Here is a 24,991-nt window from a genome sequence, read left to right on the forward strand (position 1 = left end):
GGGGGAAGGGTGGGGTGAACTGTGGCATTAGGGGATGTTTGGGGGGACTGGGGGTTGGGGGGAGGGTGGGGGGAACCGGGGGCATGGGATAGTGAGGGTGGGGGGAAGAGGGGGGAGCGTGGGGGTAACCAGAGGAATGGGTGGGGGAACTGGGGTGGAGGGGTTGGATGGGGGGGGGGGGGGGGGAAACCTGGGGAATGTGGAGGCGTGGGTGGGGGGAACCGCAGGGGTTGGGGGGCAGGGTGTGTGGAACCGGGGGGGTATGGGGGATGGTGGGGGGTATGGGGGATGGTGGGGGGAACAGGGAGAGATGGTGGGGAGAGTGGGGGGAACCGTGGGGATGGGTGAGGGGTTTCGGGGGAATGGGAGAGGGAACAATGAGAGTAGAGGAGGGTGAGGGTTGGGGGCAATAGGAGGACAAGGTAGTCGGCGGGAGGGAGGGGAGAATGGTGGGAAGTGGACTGACGTAACAACCAGCAGCCTAATTCTCTACCCCTGCAGGCTCTTCACAAAAAAAAAACACCTTGGTTTTAGGTTACCATAACACGCTAGCAAAAGCAAACCAATTTATGTTTGGTTTGCTTTTGCTAGCGTGTTAGGCAACCTAACACGCTAGCTGGGGGAGTGAGGGAGGACGAAATGAGAGAAACAGAGCAGGGGTAAAGATGAAGGGCGTGGGGAACAGGTGGGGAGTGGTGGAGCAAAGGAAGGGTGAACAGATGGATGGGGAACAGACGTGGGGACAGGGAGGGTAAGAGCAGGGAACAAGGCGAATGGGGAAGGGAGGTGGAACAGAGGAGAAACAGGGTGCTGGAGGGTTGAAAATGGTGGTGCGAGATGGATAAGGGTTCAAAAGGGAGGGGGAAGAGAGAGACAAAGCAGAGAGAGCAAGGGGGCAACAGGGGAGTGGTTAGAGGGAGGGAAATGGGGAGAGAGGTTAGAACAGGTGGCAAAAGAGAGGGGGGGAAGACGAGTGGGGGTTGTGGAACGGGCCAGAGGGGGATGGGAGAACAGGGGACAAGGAGTGGGGAAGTGGGGGAAGTTCTGTGGGGAAGGAGGGGCAGAATGGGGGGGGGGGGGGGAGAGAGAGCAGATGGGCACAGAGTGCGAGAGAGGGAGGGGGAGAGAGGGCTACAGGGAATGGGCTGAATGTGGGGGGGGAGGGGAAGAGAGAGGGGTGGAATAGATGGGGGTAAGAGAGAGGTAGAATAACTCGGTGGGGATTCCCTCACCAAATAGATGGTGAGGGAAAGAGTGGTGGGAGAATTGGTGGTTGAATAAATTGAGGGTGGAGAGAACAGGTTGGAATAAATGGGGGGAGAGATGTGGAATTGATGGGGGGAGAGAGAGAGAGATGGATTAGATCGGGGTGAGAGAGATGGAATAGATGGGGGAGGAGAGAGAGACAGGTGAAATAGATGGGGGAAGAGAAAGAGAGAGAGGTGGAATAGATGGCAGAAGAGAGAGGTGGATTAGATGGGGGAAGAGAGAGAGAGGTGGAATAGATGGGGAAGAAAGAGAGAGGGGTGAAATAGATGGGGAGAGAGAGAGAGAGGGGTGAAATAGATGGGGGAAGAGAGAGGTGGAATGGATGGGGGAAGAGAGAGAGAGGTGGAATGGATGGAGGACGAGAATGTGAATGGATGAGGGAAGAGAGAGAAGTGGAATGGATGGGGGAAGAGAGGGGGAAGAGAGAGAGGCGGAATAGATGGGGAAAGAGAGAGGTGAAATATATGAGAGAAAGAGAGAGAGGTGGAATAGATGGGGGGAAGAGAACGAGGTGGAATAAATGAGGGGGGAAAGAGAGGTGGAATAGTTGGGAGAGAGGTGGAATAAATGGGGAAGAGAGAGAGTGGAATGAATGGGGGCAGAGAGAGAGAGAGGCGGAAAAGATGGGGGAAGAGAGAGGTGGGATAGATGGGGGAAGAGAGGGAGAGATGGAATAGTTGGGGGAAGAGAGAGAGGTGGGATAGACGGGGGGGAAGAGAGGGAGAGGTGAAATAGATGGGGGAAGAGAGAGGGATGGAATAGATGTGGGAAGAGAATGAGAGGGGTAGAGCAGATGGGGGGCAGGGTGGATGGGATGGGCGAGAGGGAGACATATTTTGTGCACAACTCCAATTTTCTTTTGCTGTTAAACTAGTTTATATATGTTTCAACCAAACAATATTTCCTATTTCTTCCCATTGTGGGCAATTAAACAGTTTGTTCATGGCTCTGCCATCTTATCTATTTCTAGGGTGGAGAGACACTTACCGTCGTCATGCAGCGAGACTCGGGTTCCCTGGGATTTAATATTATCGGTGGCAGAGCTTGTGTGGTATGTTTATTGGTACAATTCCATTATAACCAGGGCAATTTTGCGGCATTTTCAAAATTTGTTTCTCTTCTGGAATGTTTAATGTTGCTTCTGCTTGGGGTCTGCAACAAGATTTACCTCATCTGATCTCTTTATTTCTGGGTCCAAATCCTGGAACTCTTTCCCAAACAGCACTGTGGATGGACTGACACTCTTGTCGCGGTTCAAGAAGGTAGCTCACCACCACCTTGTCAAACATAATAAGGGATGGCCAATAAATGCTGGCCCAGCCAGCAAAGCCCACATACACTGAATGAATAAGAAGTTGAACATGTTATTTCCACAGCAGAGTTCCAATGGTGTACACAAGTCCAAAGTGACTGTATTCATAATATGGATGGAAATACCTTTGGTAGCTCCTGCTCCCCTCATATAGAGGCATTTGATTAGATTAGAATATTTAAAATGTGCCTTTGTCAGCTGTGGCTCTGATTCTGAGTCACAAGCTTTTAGTTTGAAGTACTATTTTACGATTTTGAGCACAAAAGTCAAGGTTGCAGCTCTGTCAGAGGTACAGTCTTTTCAATTCAAATTCAAACTGATGCTTGATCGGCTTGCTTGGGAGGATGTAAAATATCCCATGGCACCAGTTCAAAGAAGATGGGAATTATCCCTGCTGCCCTGACCAACATCTATCCCTTAATCAACATTTTTTTAAAAATCTGGTTATTATCACAGTGGTGTACATGGCAGCTTGCTGTTTTCTACATTGCAACAGTGACTGCACTTCAAAAATACTTCATTGGCTGTAAATTGCTTTTGAGACATTCTGTGGCCGTGAAAAGCATTATAAATGCCAGTCATTTTTGGTCGTCCTCAGCAACAAGCTGACTGTCAGCTTTTGTCACCACTTCTGCAGTTCGACTATCAGCTACTATCATCACAGAAATACCTTCAGTTCATTTCATGTCACATTGGATCACATTAGTCATTTGAAAGTTGGCACTTCCCCATCTTGTTAATGCCTTCATGTTTTCTGTTGTAGATTTCAAACACTAAATTAACTTTTTTTTGCTTTTGGCACTCTTTTTAAAGGAAAATCAAGAGGGCACAGCATGTGAGGGGATCTTTGTGTCAAAAATAGTGGAGAATGGGCCAGCAGACAAAGAAGGAGGATTACAGATACAAGACAGGATTCTAGAGGTATGTAGAACAGTTACCCTCTCCTGTTGTTTTAATTTTAATTTAAGGTCAAATAGTTTGGAGAAGATTCATTCAGCATAACGTACACATCAGTATCGTGCTTGTTAGTGGGCAGGATGGTACTGCTGTATTTTTCATCTCCAGAAGTGATATGGCAATATGTTGGATTAAAGGTTTTGCAGGATATGGAATGGCATTCCTCGAACTATAACCTTAGCCTGAGACACAGACGAATATTGCAGCATTTGCATTTTCTAGTATAGTCATTGTTGTGGTGATCCTACGTGTCGCTGTGGTCCAGCACGATAGGCCATTTTGGTGCACTCGTCTTGTGACCACTGGTGGTGAGGTTGAAGCTGAAGAACTAAATTTTATTTGGAGCTCTCAGGCAGCAGAGAGACAGATTGGAAAAGCAGCAGGATTTCTTTCCAGAGCTGAGGTGAAAAGGCACTGCTCAAAATCATTATACAACACATGCCACTAGACTTGGTAGACTTGACTTTGTACATGTAAAAGCTTACTCATTCGTGTTTTCTGCTGTAAATTACAGTTGTGGGGTTGGATGTAATTGAATTCCTGCTGACCTTGTACATGGAGTAATCGTGGGTGTTTTGCAGCAGACTTGTCTGTCACTGATTCCAGATTTAATATTCTAAGTGTATTGTGGAAGGAACTAGTTCAAAATTCTTAATTTGTGAATGTACTAATTTATCTCCTACATTTCCCAAAAACATTTATCTCTCGATATTGCTTTAATGACTTTGGAATGGGAGCGCCTCTTGATTGATTCTGATTTTTTTTTTTCGCTTTTAAGTAGCAAGGTCCCACAATATTTTCGTCGTTGTTGCATATTTATCTGTGTGAAAAATTGTAATTCATTGTGTTTTGTTTCATATATTGTCATTTAACAGATTTGAATCATTTCCAATTGTTAACGCAGTATTGCATTGATTAATGCTTAAAACAGAAGGTGGTCATGGGCAAAAATAATAAGTGCACCAAATTCATAGAAATCATAGAAACCCTACAGTACAGAAAGAGGCCATTTGGCCCATCGAGTCTGCACCGACCACAATCCCACCCAGGCCCTAGCCCATATCCCTACATATTTTACCCGCTAATCGACGCATCTCAGGACACTAAGGGGCAATTTTAGCATGGCCAATCAACCTAACCCACACATCTTTGGACTGTGGGAGGAAACCGGAGCACCCGGAGGAAACCCACGCAGACACGAGGAGAATGTGCAAACTCCACACACACAGTGACCCAAGCCGGGAATCGAACCTAGGTCCCTGGAGCTGTGGAGCAGCAGTGCTAACCGCTGTGCTACCGTGCCGCCCTTTATTTCAGTTTGTTTTGTAAAGGGTGATGGCTCCAGCTACTGAGCTGATCCAGTGAAGTTTCTTTTCCATTTTATTGCTTATTGTGTGTATATGTAGAGGATATGTACCAATGGTTTACTCTAAGTAAACCAGAGTTAATAACAATGAAATTTGAGTGAGTCAGCTCAGTTTGGTTCACAGTCCCTAATGTGAAGCCTGCGTTGTTTATGCAATGTGTTCATGATTTCAACATATTTTCCATTTCTGGCCAGGTTTAGAACACATTCGCTGTCTGCATGTGAAGTGCTGCATCTGTGGTTTGACACGAGACAAGGTGTTTTTTCTCTCTCTTCAGTTAACTCCCTTGCCATCAGCAGTATCCTCAGGTCTGATTCCATGTGTGTTTCTTTTAGGAAGGAAGGTTCACCAATAGGGGGCTTTCCCAGCTGAGTTTCAATAACTGACGTATTGTCCAGTTATGAGAAATTTGGAGCAGGAACCCTGCCATATTTCCTTTCCATGCCCGAGGATAGTTACAATGGCCCACTGATGCTTTGACCAGTATAGTGTGAGAAGGTTTAGTGGATCGTATGATGTATACAACATTAGCTACTAGATGTTAGGATCATGGTGCAAAAAACCTCAAAGGCAGGTCCCACGACACCACGCTGGCGGCAGAGCCTGCTCCATCAGCAACTTAATTTTTTAAAGATCGGAAGGGTGCCCCATGACCCTTTCCCCCCTGAGAGATGCACTCACCTCAGCTCCTCTGGGAGGTCCATCCAACAGATGCACGCCATGGGATATTCGTCACGATTCACGACAGTGTGCCCCCACACTGCCGTGGATGGATTATCTTGCAGGGTGGGGGGGAATGATCAGGTGTAGTTACTTGATAATCATAATCAAATCATAATGGTATTCCTGACATTGAACATTGGGATTCCCATTATGTCATTGGAAGGGGGCAAGAACAATCGTGAACTTCCTGCTGACGTAAAAAGCGATTTGTGCCTCTCGTGCGACTTTCCGCTCCAGTCACCAAACCAGTCCAAAAAGAGCGGGAGTGGAAAATCCCGGCCAGTATTTTTTTTCTTTTTCAAATTTTGACATATTTTGACGTCAGTTAAGGAAAGATGTTTTTTCCTGGACACCCTCAGTTTGCTTATGCTATCACTTAGCAGTTTATCAGCACATTGCAACAGCAAATTGGTCAACAGAAAATAACTTCAAGTGTCATCTTGTATTTATTATCTATTTTACTTAATTCACACTTACACTACAAGTTTAGGCAATAACCTTGGTCATTACATTCACTTGAATGTCAGTTTCTTACCTGTTTTGTATTTCTGTGCAGACACTTAGCAATATCTTGAGTATGACTAGGATATTCAACATTTTATTTCCAGTAGCATTTTAAACTGATGAATAACCCATGAATTCATTACCAATACAATTCTTCATTAGCTTTAAATTTATTTAGCTAGATGATGTGATTTTTCCTTCAAGCAATGCTTCATAACGATGTACTCTTAAATGTATAGCTTTAAAAAAAATCTTTCCTCCATGGTCCACCTCAAACACACTGCCTGAGCTTGTTTCCATTCCTACCCATCCCAACACAGTTTCTATAATCGCTTTTACTCCCACCCCTGCATATTCGCTACATTATAAGGCTTCAACCATACTTGGCTCTTTTCCTTGCCTGCATGATGTTGAACAGTGATCTCATTCAAGTGTGTGCCTTGTTCTACCTCTTTTTATTGCCATTGTCAACTGTCTGACCACGGCACTGACATTGGATTGTTCAGCTGTATTTATTCCAGAATGAGAAAAAAATCTTCAACTCCTTTGATAAAACCAGTACGATCAATTGACTTTCATCAAAAGTTCCATACCTTGGCTTCTAACTTGGTGACTTCTGGGCTGCTTTTGTAAGCTGAACCTAGTGATGAGCCACCTCAGTGTCTTGCTTGATATTGGTGGATAGGAAGTGGGGTCTGAAGCGCTCTGATTTCAACTGCACTGTGAAACTCTCATCTATGTCTTTCAACTTCCATTTTTGACTACCCCAAATTTCTCCTTGTCAGCTTCCATGTTCTGTCCTTTAAAACTGCAGTTTGTTCAAATTGGCTGTCTTAAGGCTGCCATCCTAGTTGGAATTACCATTCTCTGCTGGTTTCTTATTTTTAAGGAGGCTCAGGTAAAACATATGAGTGACTGCTGAAAATGATATTTTAATAACTATTTAGTGATCTAAATATTATGACATTGTCAACGTGCAGTTCCAAACATCGAGCTATAAAATTATCTAAATCTGTAGCTTTGAAGTGTGTGCATTTCGGAGGAGAAAGGCAAAATAATTGCTGAGAATCAATTCTCCAGGTAACCATTCTGAATAGTGATTTAAACCAATCGTCAAGAACATTTTGAACATGCCATGTAATACAAGCACAATTTGACTCGGTCAGCGTAATTCTGATAATCAATCTACATAAAACTAAACACCTATTTAAAATGCTAAGTTGATTTTGAGGCTGTAACTTCATTTCAGGGTGGAGTTAGTTTGCTTCCTGAAGTAGTTGTTTGAACCTCTAAATCAGATTAGTGCCCTTCTATCAGATCCAGATGACTTCTGAGTCTTCACTGTAAACATGGACAATTACAGAAATTGTTTGCTGCATTTTCTTCATACTTAAATATAATGGCCTTCTGCGGATAACTGACTTAATGTAGTAATTTGCAAGTGGGCATTAAGTATGCTTTTAAAGGTAATGCAGAGCAAAGTATTGGTGAAGCTGCAGTAATGGTATAGTCAGCTTTAATTGTATACAGTGTTATAAGTAGCTTTAATTGCATACAGGGCAGCACAGGAGCACAGTGCCAGGGACCCAGGTTCGATTCCAACCTTGGTTGATTGTCTGTGTGGAGTTTGCACATTCTCCCCGTGTCTACGTGAGTTTCTTTCTGGTTCTTAGGTTTCTTCCCTCAGTCCAACGATGTGCAGGTTAGCTGGATTGGATATGCTCAAGTGCCCCTTAGTGTCCAGGGATGTGTAGGTTGGGCAGATTAGCCATGGTAAATGCATGGGACAGGGTTAGGGTGGGGGATGAGCCTGAGTGTGATGCTCTTTTGGAGACTTGGTGCAGACGTGATGGGCTGAATGGCCGTCTCCTGCACTGTAAGGATTCTATGGATAAGCAGCTTTAATTGCGTCTTAATTTTGAACTAAAATGTACAAATGTCTGAAGATTTCACGAGACATGGAGCTAGTGTGATGAATCTTTATTCTTTTTTAGCCATATCAATAAATAAATTGTAGCTACTGCCAAGAGGTTAATTTATTACTGTATGAAAGTGACTGAGCAGAACATGGCTCATTGAGTACACCAAGTGGCATTTAATTATAATTGCCACCACTGCATATCAGTGTTACAAATATTTTGAATGATTTTTAAAATGTTTTGTCTATCAGCAGTGGTGCAAGCCAGATGCACCTTAGAATTATTTTTGTCCTTCAGTTTTCTGCTGTTATTGCCATGCATTAATTGATGGTCGCTGAGGGTTGTGGCCTCACAGACAGTGGTAGCTGTCTGATATTTTGCTGAGATTACCATTCTTTCTGCATAGCCAGGCTAATGAGTGTCAGATATTTGGAGGGCAAATATTGCACTCTTTTGTCCACACCTGAAAGCCACTTGTGTGTCACTGGACAGAGATAAGCAGCAGGAATCTATCTGCCAATACGTACTCTCTCTCCATTTCAAACCTACACAATGTGGGATTCAGGCTTCAATTTTACACCCCATTGTAAATATACTGAAATTGGATAGCTCAGCACAGATATCTAATTGGAACACTTGAAAGATGAACATTGCTAGACAGGGTGATGGATGATGAATTGTTTCAACTTCTTCACCAGACAGATGTTAGCTGTTACTTAATATTTTCCATTCTCTACCTGCTCAGAATTAAAGATTAAGCTGCTAAGTTTCAAAACACTTTCAGCTCTTGTATGAAAATTATAAATCTCATGTATATGTGGTGAAAACTGGCATTAAATAATACATTATGCATGCAACATGTATTGAAATGCTTCTCAATAGTAATGACATAGGAGATTCAGACAGTTATTGATATTTTTAGGAGTAGGGTGTATTTTTTGGAGGGGTGCAGTGAGGTTTATGTTGTAATTTATATGCAGCTTCAACTGCCAAGCATGTATGCAAAGACACAAGGATACATGCAGCATGTATTGGAATTTTTTTAGCTTGAGTTTTTGACTTCTGGCTAGACTTTATAAACTAACTTAAAGTTTCAGACAAGATTTTAAATTAGAAATGAATTGCTTGAGTTTTTCTCCTATTCTGTTTAGTTGAATTAAAGAATGACAAATATTCATTTGCTCTGTGTGTGTGTGTTTCATTTCATTTGGTCTTGAACTTAAAAGTATCATACTTGATAAACTAGTGGATGAGTTGCTTGTGATATTTTACTGCAAAAAACAACAGGAATGTTTCAGGATAAGGGATTATAATGATTTAAAAGATTGAGCTTGGACATTTTTTGTTGAGCAGTTGTAATTTTGATTATAAAAATAATTGTGATGACTGATCTTCAGGTCATAGAATCATAACAGTGCAGAAGGAGGCCATTCAGCCCATTGAATCTGCACCGACCACTATCCCACCCAGACCCTATCCCTATAGCCCCATGCATTTACCCTAGCTAGTCCCCCTGACATTAAGGGGCAATTTAGCATGGCCACTCCACCTAACCCGCACACCTTTGGACTGTGGAAGGAAACCGGAGCACCTGGAGGAAACCCACGCAGACAACGTGCAAACTCCGCACAGACAGTGGCCTGAGGCTGGAATTGAACCCGGGTCCCTGGCGCTGTGAGGCAGCAGTGCTAACCACTGTGCCACCTGCCGCCCTATCTAAGAGGAGTTGAGACTGCGACAGACATGCTTCTTTAAAATGCATTTTTTAAAATACCAGAAGTAAACAAATACTACAAGATCTGTGAAGAAGAATTTTGATGAACCAAATCCATTAGCATTAACGATCTGAACCAAAAGAAGGAAGATGCATTAAAAAGCACTTCCACATAGTCCGGATATTGCACACCTTTTGAAATGCACTCTCTCCGTTCTGTTCATTATAGCAGCTAATATGCATACAGGTCCAGTAAATGACAGAATGACCAGTTAATCTATTTGGCCGTTGCTGATTGAGAAATAGTGTGCGTGTGTGCACGTGTGCGTGCGTGTGTGTGCATATATGGATATGCACACAATGACAATTCTAACTATGTGGCACAAGGTTACCTTTTTGGAATGAGTCTCAGATCTATAGCCCCTTTTAAAAATTAATTGCAAGCTGTTACCGCTCTCCAGAATTCTTAGGTTTTGTTCTGCTGATTTCAAGTTTCTTTAGCCTCAATACTTCTGTTTAAAGTGACTGCTGACAAACATGTCAGGATACTGAATTCCAAAGGTCCAACTGTGCAACAGGGGGTGTACACATATTAATTATGCAGCACTGAGCTGTCAGATAACGATTAAATTTATATACACAACATTTGTCATTTTTTCCCCAAGCTAATCCACCTTTTTGCATGATTATCCACACTTTAATGAGACGTAAATTGCAAGGACCAAAGGAGCTTTAACTGTGTCCTTTGTACCCATATTAAAAATAAAGGACAGGTGTTTTATTCTCAAATGGAAATAGTTGGGGAGAATCAATGTTTATTGAGATCAAATATAAAAAGACCTCAAATAGGACATAGCTCCAAGAGATCACAAAGCTACCATTTTCATGTAAATATGAAAATCTGATTCTAATGTATTTGTAAAAATGTTATTTTACACTCATGTAGGTTTAGGTTTCCATATTTTCTGGTGAAAAGATTCGGTGAAGCCTCCCCGCCCTCCCCCCGCCGGTCTCCTGATCCATGTACGCACACACATTGTGATGAATCCCACTTTCCCCTTCTCTCTCTCACAGACACCCTCTTCCCAACTCCTCTCCCCCACTCAATTGCCAAGACTCAGCATCCATTGTCTTTCCCAAGCCGTGCTCATTGCCCCCTTTTGCTGAGACTGTTGTGGAAGAACTGAATGACATTTGAAATGCCTACAGCTACAATGATGAACACAGCTTTATCTTTCAAAGGAGAAGTAACTGGCTCAGAGGGGAGTGCAAAGAAATTCATGAGCTATGTGGTCTCCCAGTTTTCTTCCAGCTTTGCCTTTTCATGCAAGATTACTTTAAAAATTAGGCCCTCGTATTTCTGTTTGGATCTAATGGGAGAGTTGCTCTGCACCCAAACAAACAGAATTTGCAAGACTATCTAAACCGGAGAAGCTCCCCAGCTGAGTCTCAGGCCCAACTCTGATGAGAATTTGCCTCAATCAGCATACCCTATTCCCACAAGATTGAGTGACAGCTTCCCACGGTCAGCCCTGGCCTTCTTACTGGTGGAGGCTTCCTCCACTCTTCCCTTTCTGATTCTTCTCCTTTGCCCCCTGAAGACTTTCCAACAATTAATGATGTTGCAGCCAAAGAACTCCAGCAAGGCAGTGTCTGGATTGGCCAGAATAATTCTTCTAACACTCCGAATCATAGGTTTCCTTCCTCCCACCCTTGTTGCATCTCCAATTGTAGATTTCTTCTCTTGGGGAGCTGCACAAGTGGGAGGAAAGGAACCTGTGATAGGAGGAGCTGGAAGAGCCTCCATGGTAGAGATGGAATCTGCTCCTCATAGGTTCTGTCTCTCCTAAATCCAGTGATGTTTCTCTCACTTCTCACCCCCATGCTTGAAGTTTTGGGGGCTCTCATGTGCAATTAGTCCACTACCCTCCTGTACTTTGAACCCTAGCATTTGATTTTATTTATTATTGTCACATATATTGGTATACAGTGAGAAGTATTGTTTCTTGCGCGCTATACAGACAAAGCACACCATACATAGAGAAGGAAAGGACAGACTGCAGAATATAGTGTTACAGTCATAGCTAAGGTATGGAGAAAGATCAACTTGATGCGAGGTGGGTCCATTCAAAAATCTGATGGCAGTAGGGAAGAAGCTGTTATTGAGTCGATTGGTATGTGTCCTCAGACATTTGTATCTTTTACCCAACGGAAGAAGGTGGAAGAAAGTATGTCCAGGATGTGTGGGGTCCTTGATTATAGAAACATAGAAACATAGAAAAACTACAGCACAAAACAGGCCCTTCGGCCCCACAAGTTGTGCTGAACATATCCCTACCTTTTAGGCCTACCTATAACCCTCCATCCTATTAAGTCCCATGTACTCATCCAGGAGTCTCTTAAAAGACCCTTTTGAGTTTGCCTCCACCACCATTGACGGCAGCCGATTCCACTCGCCCACCATCCTCTGTGTGAAAAACTTCCCCCTAACATTTCCCCTGTACCTACCCCCCAGCACCTTAAACCTGTGTCCTCTCGTGGCAGCTATTTCCACCCTGGGAAAAAGCCTCTGAGAGTCCACCCGATCTATGCCTCTCAACATCTTATATACCTCTATTAGGTCTCCTCTCATCCTACGTCTCTCCAAGGCGAAAAGACCGAGCTCCCTCAGCCTATCCTCATAAGGCATGCCACTCAATCCAGGCAACATCCTTGTAAATCTCCTCTGCACCCTTTCAATCTTTTCCACATCCTTCCTATAATGAGGTGACCAGAACTGAGCACAGTACTCCAAGTGGGGTCTGACGAGGGTCTTATATAGCTGCATCGTTATCCCCGGACTCCTAAACTCAATCCCTCGATTGATGAAGGCCAGCAAACCATACGCCTTCTTAACCACCTCCTCCACCTGCGGGACCGATTTTAGAGTCCTATGGACCCGGACCCCAAGGTCCTTCTGATCCTCCACAGTACTAAGAGTCTTTCCCTTTATATTGTACTCCTTCATCCCATTTGACCTGCCAAAATGGACCACTACGCATTTATCTGGGTTGAAGTCCATCTGCCACTTCTCCGCCCAGTCTTGCATCCTATCTATGTCCCTCTGTAACTTCTGACATCCCTCCAGACTATCCACAACCCCACCAACCTTCGTGTCGTCAGCAAACTTACCAACCCATCCCTCCACTTCCTCATCCAGGTCATTCATGAAAATGACAAACAGCAAGGGTCCCAGAACAGATCCCTGGGGCACACCACTGGTGACCGACCTCCATTTAGAAAAAGACCCATCTATACCCACTCTCTGCCTCCTTTGGGCAAGCTAGTTCTGGATCCACAGGGCAGCAGCCCATGCCCTCTCACTTTTTCGAGAAGCCTTGCATGGGGGACCTTATCGAACGCCTTGCTAAAATCCATATAAACCACATCTTCTGCTTTCCCTTCGTCAATGTGTTTAGTCACATTTTCGAAGAACTCCACCAGGCTCGTAAGGCACGATCTGCCTTTGACAAAGCCATGTTGAGTATTCTTGAGCATACTAAACCTCTCTAAATGCTCATAAATCTTGTCCCTCAGGATCTCCTCCACCAGCTTACCAACCACTGAGGTTAGACTCACCGGTCGGTAATTTCCTGGGCTATCCCTATTCCTCTTCTTGAAAATAGGAACCACATCCGCAATCCTCCGGCACCTCTCCCGTCTCTTATGCTGACTGTTTTTCCGAGGCAGTGGGAAGTGTAGACAGTTTGAGTGATGTGTATTTTAAGAAGTAAAAAGCATGGATTATATGCTCAAATCCTGCAGTTGGACTTGAACCTCTGCCTTCTGACCTGAGGTGGAAGTACTACCAGTTTGGGTTGATATTCAAATTGACAGATTTTGTTGTAGACAGTTGGATTCACCAAATCAAAAGACATAATTGAACTTTACTAATAGGAATATGTATATTTTATAGGTTTTTAAAATTAAAATGTTGGCCATTTCATCAGTGACGATTATATTGTGACAAGATTAAAATGGATTTCAATTGAAAATAAGAACAGTAATGGAAATGAGTTTGATCTCTAGAGGAGCTGAGAGAGACTCACAACTCTTTGGTCTCTGCCTAAAGAGATTCTCTCGGAAGAAGTGATCACAGTATGATTGAATTTAAAATACAGATGGAGCGTGAGAAGGTAAAATCCAATACCAGTGTCTTGTGCTTAAACAAAGGAAACTACAAAGGAATGAGGGAGGAGTTGGCTAAGGTAGACTGGGAGCAAAAACTTTATGGTGGGACAATTGAGGAACAGTGGAGGACTTTTAAAGCGATCTTTTACAGTGCTCAGCAAAAGTATATACCAGTGATAAGGAAGGATTGTAGGAAAAGAGATAATCAGCCATGGATATCTAAGGAAATAAAGGAGGGTATCAAATTGAAAAGAAATGCATACAAAGTGGCAAAGATTAGTGGGAACCTAGAGGATTGGGAAATATTTAAAGGTCAGCAGAAAGCCACGAAAAAAGCTATAAAGAAAAGTAAGATGGATTATGAGAGTAAACTAGCTCAGAATATAAAAACAGATAGTAAAAGTTTCTACAAATATATAAAACGAAAAAGAGTGGCTGAAGTAAACATTGGTCTGTTAGAGGATGAGAAAGGGGATATAATAACTGGAAATGAGAAAATGGCTGAGGCATTGAACAGGTATTTTGTGTCGGTCTTCACAGTGGGAGACACAAATAGCATGCCAAAAATTGATGACAGGAAGGCTATGGCAGGTGAGAACCTAGAAACTATCATTATCACGAAAGAGGTAGTGTTGGGCAAGTTAATGGGGCTAAAGGTAGTCAAGTCTCCTGGTCCTGATGGCATGCATCCCAGGGTACTAAAAGAGATGGCGGGAGAAATTGCAAATGCAGTAGTGGTAATTTACCAAAATTCACTGGACTCTGGGGTGATTCCCGCAGATTGGAAACAGCAAATGTGACGCCATTGTTTAAAAAAGGAGGTAGACAAAAAGCAGATAACTATAGGCTGGTTAGCTTAACTTCTGTAGTAGGGAAAATGCTTGAATCTATCATCAAGGAAGAAATAGCGAGACATCTGGATATAAATTGTCCCATTGGTAAGATGCAGCATGGGTTCATGAAGGGAAGGTCATGTTTGACTAATTTGGTGGAATTCTTTGAGAACATTACATGTGCAGTGGACAATGGGGAACCTGTGGATGTGGTGTATCTGGATTTCCAGAAGGCATTTGACAAGGTGCCGCACCAAAGACTGCTACATAAGATAAAGGTGTACAGTGTTACGGGTAATGTATTAGAATGGATAGAGGATTGGTTAACTAACAAAGCAAAGAGTGGGGGTAAATGGGTGTTTTTCTGGTTGGCGATCGGTGACTAGTGGTGTGCCTCAGGGATCAGTGTTGGGACCGCAATTGTTTATGATTTACATAGATGATTTGGAGTTGGGGACCAAGTGTAGTGTGTCAAAATTCACAGATGACACTAAGATGGGTGGCAGAGCAAAGTGTGCAGAGGACGCTGAAAGTCTGCAAAGGGATATAGATAGTCTAAGTGAGTGGGTGAGGGTCGGGCAGATAAGAGTACAATGTTGGTAAATGTGAGATCATCCATTTTGGTAGGAATAACAGCAAAATGGACTATTTAAATGGTAAAAAATTGCAGCATGCTGCTGTGCAGAGGGACCTGGGTGTCCTTGTGCAGGAATCTCAAGGAGTTGGTTTGCAGGTGCAGCAGGCAATTAAGAAGGAAAATGGAATTTTGTCCTTCATTGCTAGAGGGATGGAGTTTAAAAACAGCGAAGTTATGTTGCAGCTGTTTAAGGTGCTGATGAGGCCACACCTGGAGTACTGTGTACAGTTTTGGTCTCCTTACTTGAGAAAGGATATACTAGCACTGGAGGGGGTACAGAGGAGATTCACTAGGTTGATTCTGGAGTTGAGAAGGTTGGCTTATGAGGAGAGACTGGGGCTATACTCATTGGAATTCAGAAAAATGAGGGGAGATCTTATAGAAACATATAAGATTATGAAGGGAATAGATAAGATAGAAGCAGGGAAGTTGTTTCCACTGGTGGGTGAAACTAGAACTAGGGGGCATAGCCTCAAAATAAGGGGAAGCAGATTTAGGACTGAGTTGAGGAGGAACTTCTTCACACAAAGGGTTGTGAATCTGTGGAATTTCCTGCCCAGTAAAGCACTTGAGGCTACCTCATTGAATGGTTTTAAGGCAAGGATAGATAAATTTTTGATTAGTAAAGGAATTAAGGGTTATGTTGAGCGGGCAGGTAAGTGGAGCTGAGTCCACAAAAAGATCAGCCACGATCTTATTGAATGGCAGAGCAGGCTCGAGGGGCCAGATAGCCTACTCCTACTCCTAGTTCTTATGTTCTTATTAACATTGGGATGGGAAGGAGTAACAAGACAGTTATTTAAAGATTGTGTACTGCAAGTTATCCACCATGCAAAGACAGACTAGCTTAAACCTGCATTTCATAGATTAATAACATGGTGTATGTCATGGGGCACCTTTTCAATGCAATTTTGTAAATATTCTGATTTAATATGTTTTTGAGTTGGTGGACAATATTTTAAATTGGAGCAATAGCACCAAAAAGGTAGTGGAATAAAGTTTTTCTTTTCATATGCATTAAAATAGCGGTTTCCATAATGAGCATAATTGGTAGGCAATGCCAATTTTATGCCTTGGTGGCAAGTTGAAAATATACCCCATTGTTTGATCTGTTCCATTTCAAAGGTGGGTTTATTCCACTGAGGGACAAATCCACAGATGAAATACTTTATTCTCCTGCTTTATAAATACAAACTGTTGTTCACATTTCTCCCTGTACAGTGTGGTGGCTATTTGCAATATGGTTCTGTCTTCATGTGCAATATACAATCTTAATTGAATGCAAATTAAGATTGCGAACCTCATATCTGCTGAAACTCAACATCTAGCTCTTTGTGGATATAGTACAAATTCTAATTTTGAGTAGGCACTTCAAAAAATAAAACATAGCATAACCTCTGGGGAATCTCTTATCTGGTGCTGCCTGACCTGCTGAATATTTCCAGCATTTTCTGTTTTTATTTCTAGGGAGTAGATTTCATTCAGGAATGACACAACATACAGAATCACCTGAATTTGCTGCCACCGTAACCCATCAGGCTCAGCATTTCATAGATTAATAACATGGTGTATGTCATGGGGCACCTTTTCAATGCAATTTTGTAAATATTCTGATTTAATATGTTTTTGAGTTGGTGGACAATATTTTAAATTGGAGCAATAGCACCAAAAAGGTCAAAGAACTGCTAAAAACAAGAAATTTGGAGACTAAGAAATAGTTTTGCTAATACCTCTAAACTAAGATGTTGCATGATGCAACTTCTCTGTTTGAGATTGCTGTTTGATTTGGTAAGTGACCAGAATAATTTCAAATGTCATCAGCAATGAGTCTACGAATTATAGGCTGCAATTCTCCCATCCCGACTCGCTAATGTTTTGGCAGGTCGAGCCGGGAGAATCGTGCATGCATTGATTCGTGGGATTCGTGCACGCATTCCCGACGTGCCGCATCTCCCAGTGACGGATATCTGACGCGATGGGGACCCCACTGGAAACCGACGAGAAAAGCAGGTAAGTTATTTTAATCTTGTTTGAATGTAATTTAAATGTCACTATCGGGCCTGGGACTGAAGTCTCCGATAGCATCTCCCACCCCGTCAGTCCAATTTCATTCCGAAAGGGTTTAGATAGCTCTCCACTTTCGGGGAACTAGCGGGAGGTCCCACTGGATTAAAGGGGGGTAATCGGGGCACCCCAGGAGGTCGGGTGGCCGGAGGGTGGTGCCCCCTGGGCATGGGCACACTGACAGTGCCAGCCTATGCCCCCTGGCACTGACCAAGGGGCAAAGTACCCATGCCCAAGGGGCACCTTGGCACTGCCCACTGGGCAGTGCTTGCTGGTCACGCTTCCAACCAGCAACGACATGACTGTGCTGGGGTAGTGCCAAGGGAGTGGTGCCTGAGTGGGGATGGAGCAGTGACAGGGCAGAGCTCCACGGTAGAGGGGTGGGGGGAACTCTGCAAACGGGAATGATCCAGGGGTAAGGGGGGAACTCTGCCGACAGGAGGTGATCTCGGGGGCCGGTGGCATACTCTGCACAGTGGTGATCGGGGTGGGGTGGGGAGGAGGGGGGGGGGGGCGGTGGGTGGCAGGACAGATGGGGGTGGCCGAGGGAGGGGCCCAGACTCTGCAGCTAGAGTCATAGAGGTTTACAGCACGGAAACAGGCCCTTCTGCCCAACTTATCCATGCCACCCTTTTTTTTAAAACCCCTAAGCTAATCCCAGTTGCCCGCATTTGGCCCATATCCAACCTCAGATGGATATGGGCCAAATGCCCAGATTGGCCTCAGATGGAAATGATTGGGGGGGGGGATCTCCGCTAACAGGGGTGATTGGGGGAGAACACTGCAGATGGGGGTGATTGGGGCGAGAACTCTACATGATTGGCGGTGCGGGGGTGGGTGTGGGTGGAGGAGACCGGCACAGGCAACTATCATTTTTGTGGGGTGGGGGGTGGCGTAGACCAGCACGGAGCAATCAGCAAGGGGAGGGCGGGGGGAGGGACGGTGGCATTCCAGTGGAGTTTGGGGAGGGTGGGGGGGTTGGCAGGTGATCTCACACTTCACTGGGAGATTGTACACCTGCCCAATGGCATCCCGAGAGCTCTGCAGGTTTTACCAGTGAATTTAGGCTCCCCCTCACCGCCACTGGTGAGAATTGCATCCTGGTTCGTTCTTTGCATTATGTGGTATAAGATTGCGAATTGCAAATTGCCAAAAAAAACTGGTGCGATTCTCTCCTGTTTTCCCGCTTGTTCAGCACTTAGAATCGTTTTCCTAAGATTGTGCCCATAGTGTCTCATTCTTGGAATTATTGTCCTGGAGCCAGTGTGCTGCCTTTGAAGAGGGTTAAACAAGGGATGAGTCCTCCCAAATCTGTTTGGGAATCGATTTATTGAAAGATCTGCTTTCAATTAATAGAAGGCAAAGTGAATTTATTTTTGTACCATTTTATCATCCAAGGAAAGCAAATTGATTGAAACCTTGGTTACATAGACTATGTGTAGTTCGTCAATAGCATATTCTGTTATATAGTCAATCTCATGTGCTAAATATAGCGTCACAACAAATGACGAGTTGGAACAGAAACATTTAAACATCTCCATCGTGGTAAATGTTTGGCTGATCAATTTGCATAAATAGAAGTTCACAATGTCATGTGAATGTCATTTATCCTGAGCTATTTAAATTTGGACTGAATTCTTTGGATTCCTAAGCATGAAGCCACAATCATGATCTCAAATTAATAGTGCCAAACATAGATCAAATCCTAACATTGCTACTGCAAGTGCAGTTGATATATTCATTAATCATCCCTCACTTACATGTAGTGACCAGCAACCAATTGCAGTGCAACTCCCAGTTACAAGTCCAAGAGATGTACTCGACCTAGAGTAAATGGCAGTGTGTTTGACCATTTGACTTTTGTTTTAATCCAAGCAGAAGTAATAAAAAAGGTATGTTTAAGTAAGTGATATCCTGTGTTTCTGTATTTGCATGATTAATGCTGTCTGTGCAGCTTAATTCAACATTCAGCACTGTGTGTTTGTATACAGCTGTTTATTTTTCATTGGTAAATAGGAATTTGTTATAGATACTAGTGAATATACAAGGATAAAGTACTTAATTGGTTCTGAGATATTTTGGTATATCCTGGAGTTCCAGAATGCGCTATATAAATGCAAAGGATCAAATCTTTGTTTGCGTGAGGTGTATGAGTAGTCACAATTGCAAGGAATCCAATTTTCCTCCACACTCCTGGCCCTGTGCTATTTTCCTTTGGCCTTTTTGTGGGTCGAGCATGCCTAGCGTGGAAACTCAGTCCCAACTGAGGATGGGACCTCCATTTTAAATTGTGGACAAAAATCCGATTTCCCCTCTCTCGCTATTTTTGTCTGATGGTGCTCGAGTTCTGGAAACCCATTAAAAGCATACCAGGTTTGAGAGCTCCTGAAGAAAATCGAAAACCTGCTGAACAGCCACGAACATTCTGAATGGTTAGATGTAACATATTTTCATGCCCTCAAATGTCACTTTCAGTGCAGCATTGTAATGCAGATGTGTTTTTAATGCACTGATATATCATGAGGATCAGTCCTGCCAATGTCATTGATCAGCATTTTGTAGTTATTCACATACATTACAGTACTTTTCGAATGGAGAAAGTATCATAAAATATTTTTAAAATGTAAAAAAAAGTCCTTGGTTTAACTGAACCAGCAGATTGGGTTTTTAAAAATGCTGTCCGCGTTGCGGACCTTTAAATGGTGTGCCAAATTTTTGTTGCGCCTGCTATGATTCCCTTGGTGGGCAGGACCCGAAAATTTTACCAAAATGAAAATTGCTATCTGTTCTGCTGGTCGATCTGGAAGTTTCTGTCATGAGTTATCTATTATCAATGCTTGGCTGAGAGTCAAGTGCTTCAGCTCAGTAGATGGTCTTATTGATCTAAGAACCATCAAAATTTTTATAAACCTATAAAGCAGAACATGTCTTTGTGGTATCTTGTTTGTTTGCACATTTAATAGGCATTTAAAGGATTAGAAATCATAGAAATCATAGAAACCCTACAGTACAGAAAGAGGCCATTCGGCCCATCGAGTCTGCACCGACCACAATCCCACCCAGGCCCTATTCCCATATCCCTACATTACACTGTTTGCCCTTGGGTGTTTTGGTCCAGTAACACTCACAGTGAGTTTGAATTCAGGGGTTCTTAGATGAGAACATCATTAAACCTTTAACTGAGTTTTCAAATCAATACTCATTGCTCTGCATGGTTCCTGAGAATTGTCCATACTGCACATAGGTGAGCGGCGATGGAGAATATGTGTGGTGGAATAGGGGGCATAAAAGTAGCATGGGGGAATTTGAGGAGGCATGAGGTGGTGTCAGTGAATGAGGTGGCATGGGGTGGGTAGGGTGAGGGGTGAAATTTAGGCAATCTTTAAATTATGTTGCGAATTGGGCTGCTGAGTTAGAGAATGAGGCAGGCCTTCTAACCAGCCCACCTCTGCACCCACACTCCTCATGCTCTCCATCGCAAAATGCTCTGTGAACCCAATCCCTGTGTGAAAAGATTAAAACCCCCTGTAAAGTCACACATGGCTCGGGTGTGCATTTTGTGAGCTGCGAATGTGCATGGGTTAGGTTTTCTCAAGCTCTGATAAAATTTGGCTCAAGGTCTTTATTTTTAAGCAGTCAGTTGAGCAAAGCTGCTTAGTTGTATCACACTTTCCGGTGTCCCCCTTCTCCTTACTCAATGTCCAACTTCATGAACAAATTCACACTGTGATTGTTCTATTGCTTTTAACATGGAACTTGCAAGATTAAGGAATGTACCTCAAATCTGGGCTGGTCATACAAAGTCAGGGACTTTGCAAGAAGGTTACCATTAGCTTGCAAGATAAAATGAAGGGTGCAGTTAATAACTACCATGATCTACTGGATCCACACTTTTTTAGAGTGACTAATTAAGGCCAGTTTGAGAGAGTTTCCAAGTTGTCTCTCGAAACTTTGTACACAAATGGAAAGCTTGAGCTTAAAATGAAATCTTTTAAATTTATGAATGCATATGTGAATAAAAATACATCTTTATAGCTGTAAATATCTTCCAAAAAGCCATACAGCAGCAATATAGGAACTATAATAAACTCTATAGAATTAACAGTGGTATATTGTAAATAACCAGAAGCACAAGAAGGATGGGAAGAGACATAATTAATGAATTTGTCAGGAAAAATAGCCAACTCAACTTTCTAAAAGTTCGCTTCCAGATCATGCGGCCTGCCTGAACAGTTGTTTGTATCGTAGACTCTTGCACAGGATGATCATTTTCTTATTTTCATAAGTGTATGTGCTATCTTAAAGATATAAATGAGTGACTACAGTTTAGTGTTACTTCATTGCAGTGTTAATGTAAGCCTTATGACAAACAAATAAACTTAAAACTTAAATTGCAAGCAGGGATTGCAAAGTTTCAGAATTCTGTGGAGAAAAGCGATGAAATTCAGAGTCTCACCCACGAGTCCCACCAGAAGAAAAAGCTTGCTGATAGAATTCAGTGAAGATAATCAAAGCTGGACCTGTGTATAAAGCTGAAGGTGTAGAAAAAATGCTAATGTCTTCGCAACCTCTCCAGCACTGATTTTAAGGTAGATTGGTCCCAGCAATTAAATTATTTGTTGTAACCTCTTGAATTAATCTCAATTTAGGGGCCCGGTTCTCCCATTGCGACCCGCAACTTTTCTGGCGGGTCGGGTCGGGAGATGCATGTGTCGGCCATTTCGCGGGTTCCCCGCGAGCTGTTACGACCCACGCGCATCTCCCAACCGGAAGAAAATGGCGCCGCCGGGAACGCGCAGAAGTCCGGCGGGAAGTGAGGCAAGTCATTTGAATATGTTTAACATATATTTTAAATGTATTTTAAATGTGACTATTGGGCCTGGCATGGAACTTGCCGGGCCCAATAGCATCTCCCACTCCGCCAGGAGTACCTCATTCCGGCGGGGGTTAGAGTAGCTCCCCACGTTTGGGGACTGGCGGGAGACCCTGCCAGGGTGAAGGGGGGGCAATTGGGGCCCCCCCAAGGGGTTGGGTGGGGGGTGGTGCCCCCTGGGCATGGGCACCCTGGCAGTGCCAGCCTGTGCCCCCTGGCACTGCTCAAGAAGCAAAGTGCCCATGCCCAGGGGGCACTTTGGCACTGCCCGCTGGGCATGGGGCAGTGCCAAGGGTGCATGGGACTTATTGTGGGTGGGGCCTTGGGGCGATTGGTGGGGTTGGGGCATCCTGCTGCATTGGGATCAATCTGGGCTGGAGGGAGGCCAGCGATCGGGGTGCGTGTGGTGGTCTGCTGTGGGGGTGCCTGGAGGGAGGTCTGACCCCGGGGGCGAGGGGGGGGGTTGCGCTGGACATCGGGGTGTTCCGGGACGGGGGTGGGTGGGGCTGGGCCTGGCCCGGGAATTATCAAATTGTCATGGGGACGTAATCGGGGCGTTGTGGGTGCGGGGGGCTGGAGGGGCAACGCTGCGGGGATCCCGAGCTGGCAGCGATTGAGCTGGCCAGAAAACGGAGAGACTGCATGGACAGAGTTCCAGAGCTGTCAGAATCTGGTTCGAGTAGTAACCCCCCCCACCCCGGGTTTGTAATGATATTCCCGATTGTGACCTCTGCATTGCACAGAGTGGGGAGATTCAGGTCTGAGGCTGCACTGAAAAAACAGTCATGATCTAGAACAGTTTTCCCACCAATTCAGCAGTTTTGGGAGAATCGCCCCCGAGGTAGTTGATGGTGACATTCTATAGAGCTGAACAGTCTTGTGTATGTGTAGTCTGTGCTCCGCGCTTTTATCACTGAATTGATGTTCAGTGAGCTGAAGGATGTAAACATAGGATGATCGAGTTCTTCATAAATTAAGTAAATCTCCATTATCATTAAAGGTTGTATGGCCTTCATCACAATCTAGACATTATTTAGGGACGGTGAAAATGTATTTTAAAGGATTTTGAAGATTCCTGCAGAGTTTTTTCCATAATTCAATTCATAATTTGTTTTAGTTGGTCAATCGTCCCAGAGTTGGCACTCGTGATAATCACTGATTTCATCTGCTTGGTTTCTGCTGTAAGCATGCTCACGACTTGCAGCCCGAAGCAACGACAGAAAAAAAGTCTACACTTTTTTCTAGATTAATTAAGGGTCTGCCACTTAAAATTCAGAGCAGCATACGTGGCAAGGTTATTGTGGTTTTTTTAACTCCCATGTCAGTTCAGAGATTTACAGCTGTTCTTGATTATATTTGATATATGGTGCACAAACAATCTACCTCTTTAATAAACTTGTGTGGGTTAAATGGCCACTGATTCAAAATGTCATGTTTTGAAGTTATCTGCATAACTTTAATGAGTTGCTGTTTCTGAAGGGTGGTGGGTGCCTGGAACTTGTTGCCGGGAGAGATAGTGGAAGCAGATACGTTAGTGACTTTTAAGGGGCGTCTTGACAAATACATGAATAGGATGGGAATGGAGGGATATGGTCCCTGGAAGGGTAGGAGGTTTTAGTTAAGTCGGGCAGCAAGGTCAGTCCAGGCTTGGAGGGCCAAAGGACCTGTTCCCGTGCTGTAATTTTCTTTCTTCTTTGTCAAAGTGTGCAATTGTTAGTATCAGGGAAGGCTGACCCTCGCTCAAGGATGGTGTCTACTCAGGGTTGAAAATTTTTGCCATGGGTCTTCACATGGCTTAAGTGGCTGATTTTTCCACCCATAGATCTTTGGACATGTGGGGCTTTGCTCCTCGAGTAGTGCCAGGGGGCACAGATCCAGAGTGCAGGATTTTCTTCCTTTTCTTCCCTCCATTGATATCGCTTTGCCTCATCATTAAGGTTTTGGGACTTGGAAGTGCTGCGCAGCTTGATGAACAAGTTGCCTGGTAGCAAGCTCCTCCCAATCATCAAAGCCAACACTACCAAAGTTCAAGGAGAGCTTCCGAGTGTCTTGGTAGTATTTTCCACGTCCTTCCCTGGAACAATGACTATTTGAGAGTTAAGAGAATACGATCTGATGAAAGAAACAAGTTTCAGTTATGTGGACACAGTGGCCAGTTGATTTCTGCAGGAGTTTGGCCTGAATATTCGTGGACCAGGCTTCATGAAGGACAACAAGTGTTTCTTAGATATCAACTTTGGCCAGGTGGTTAACAGTGAGGCTGAGTATCTTGGGCTGCAAGAAGATATAGACGGAATGGTCAAATGGGCAGATAAATGGCTGATGGAATTTAACCATGAAAAGTGTGAGGTGATACACTTTGGAAGGAAAAATTTGACAAGGAAGTACCCAATGAATGGCAGGATACTTCGGAAGTTCTGTGGACCAAAGGGACCTTGGCATGTTTGTCCACAGATCTCTGAAGGCAGAAGGACATGTTAGTAGGGTGGTGAAAAAGGCATATGGGACACTTGCCTTTATTAATCGAGGCATAGATTACAAAAGCAGGGAAGTCATGTTGGAGTTGTATAGAACTTTGGTGAGGCCACAGCTAGAGTACTGTGTGCCGTTTTGGTCACCACATTATAGGAAGGATGTGATTGCACAGGA

The 24,991-nt window shown here is 43.8% G+C and overlaps 1 protein-coding gene across 1 annotated transcript in view; it reads left to right on the top strand.

Moving 5' to 3' along the window:
• pdzrn3b (PDZ domain containing RING finger 3b) overlaps positions 1–24,991 on the top strand; it is a 368,878-nt gene that overhangs the window by 1,006 nt on the left and 342,881 nt on the right. The window contains exons 2-3 of the mRNA XM_078210148.1: positions 2,240–2,320; positions 3,395–3,502. Of these exons, the coding sequence (XP_078066274.1) occupies positions 2,240–2,320; positions 3,395–3,502 (189 nt within the window). The remainder of the gene's footprint in view (positions 1–2,239; positions 2,321–3,394; positions 3,503–24,991) is intronic.

Source organism: Mustelus asterias, chromosome 3, assembly GCF_964213995.1.
Source record: "Mustelus asterias chromosome 3, sMusAst1.hap1.1, whole genome shotgun sequence".
NCBI classification, from domain to species: Eukaryota; Metazoa; Chordata; class Chondrichthyes; order Carcharhiniformes; family Triakidae; genus Mustelus; species Mustelus asterias.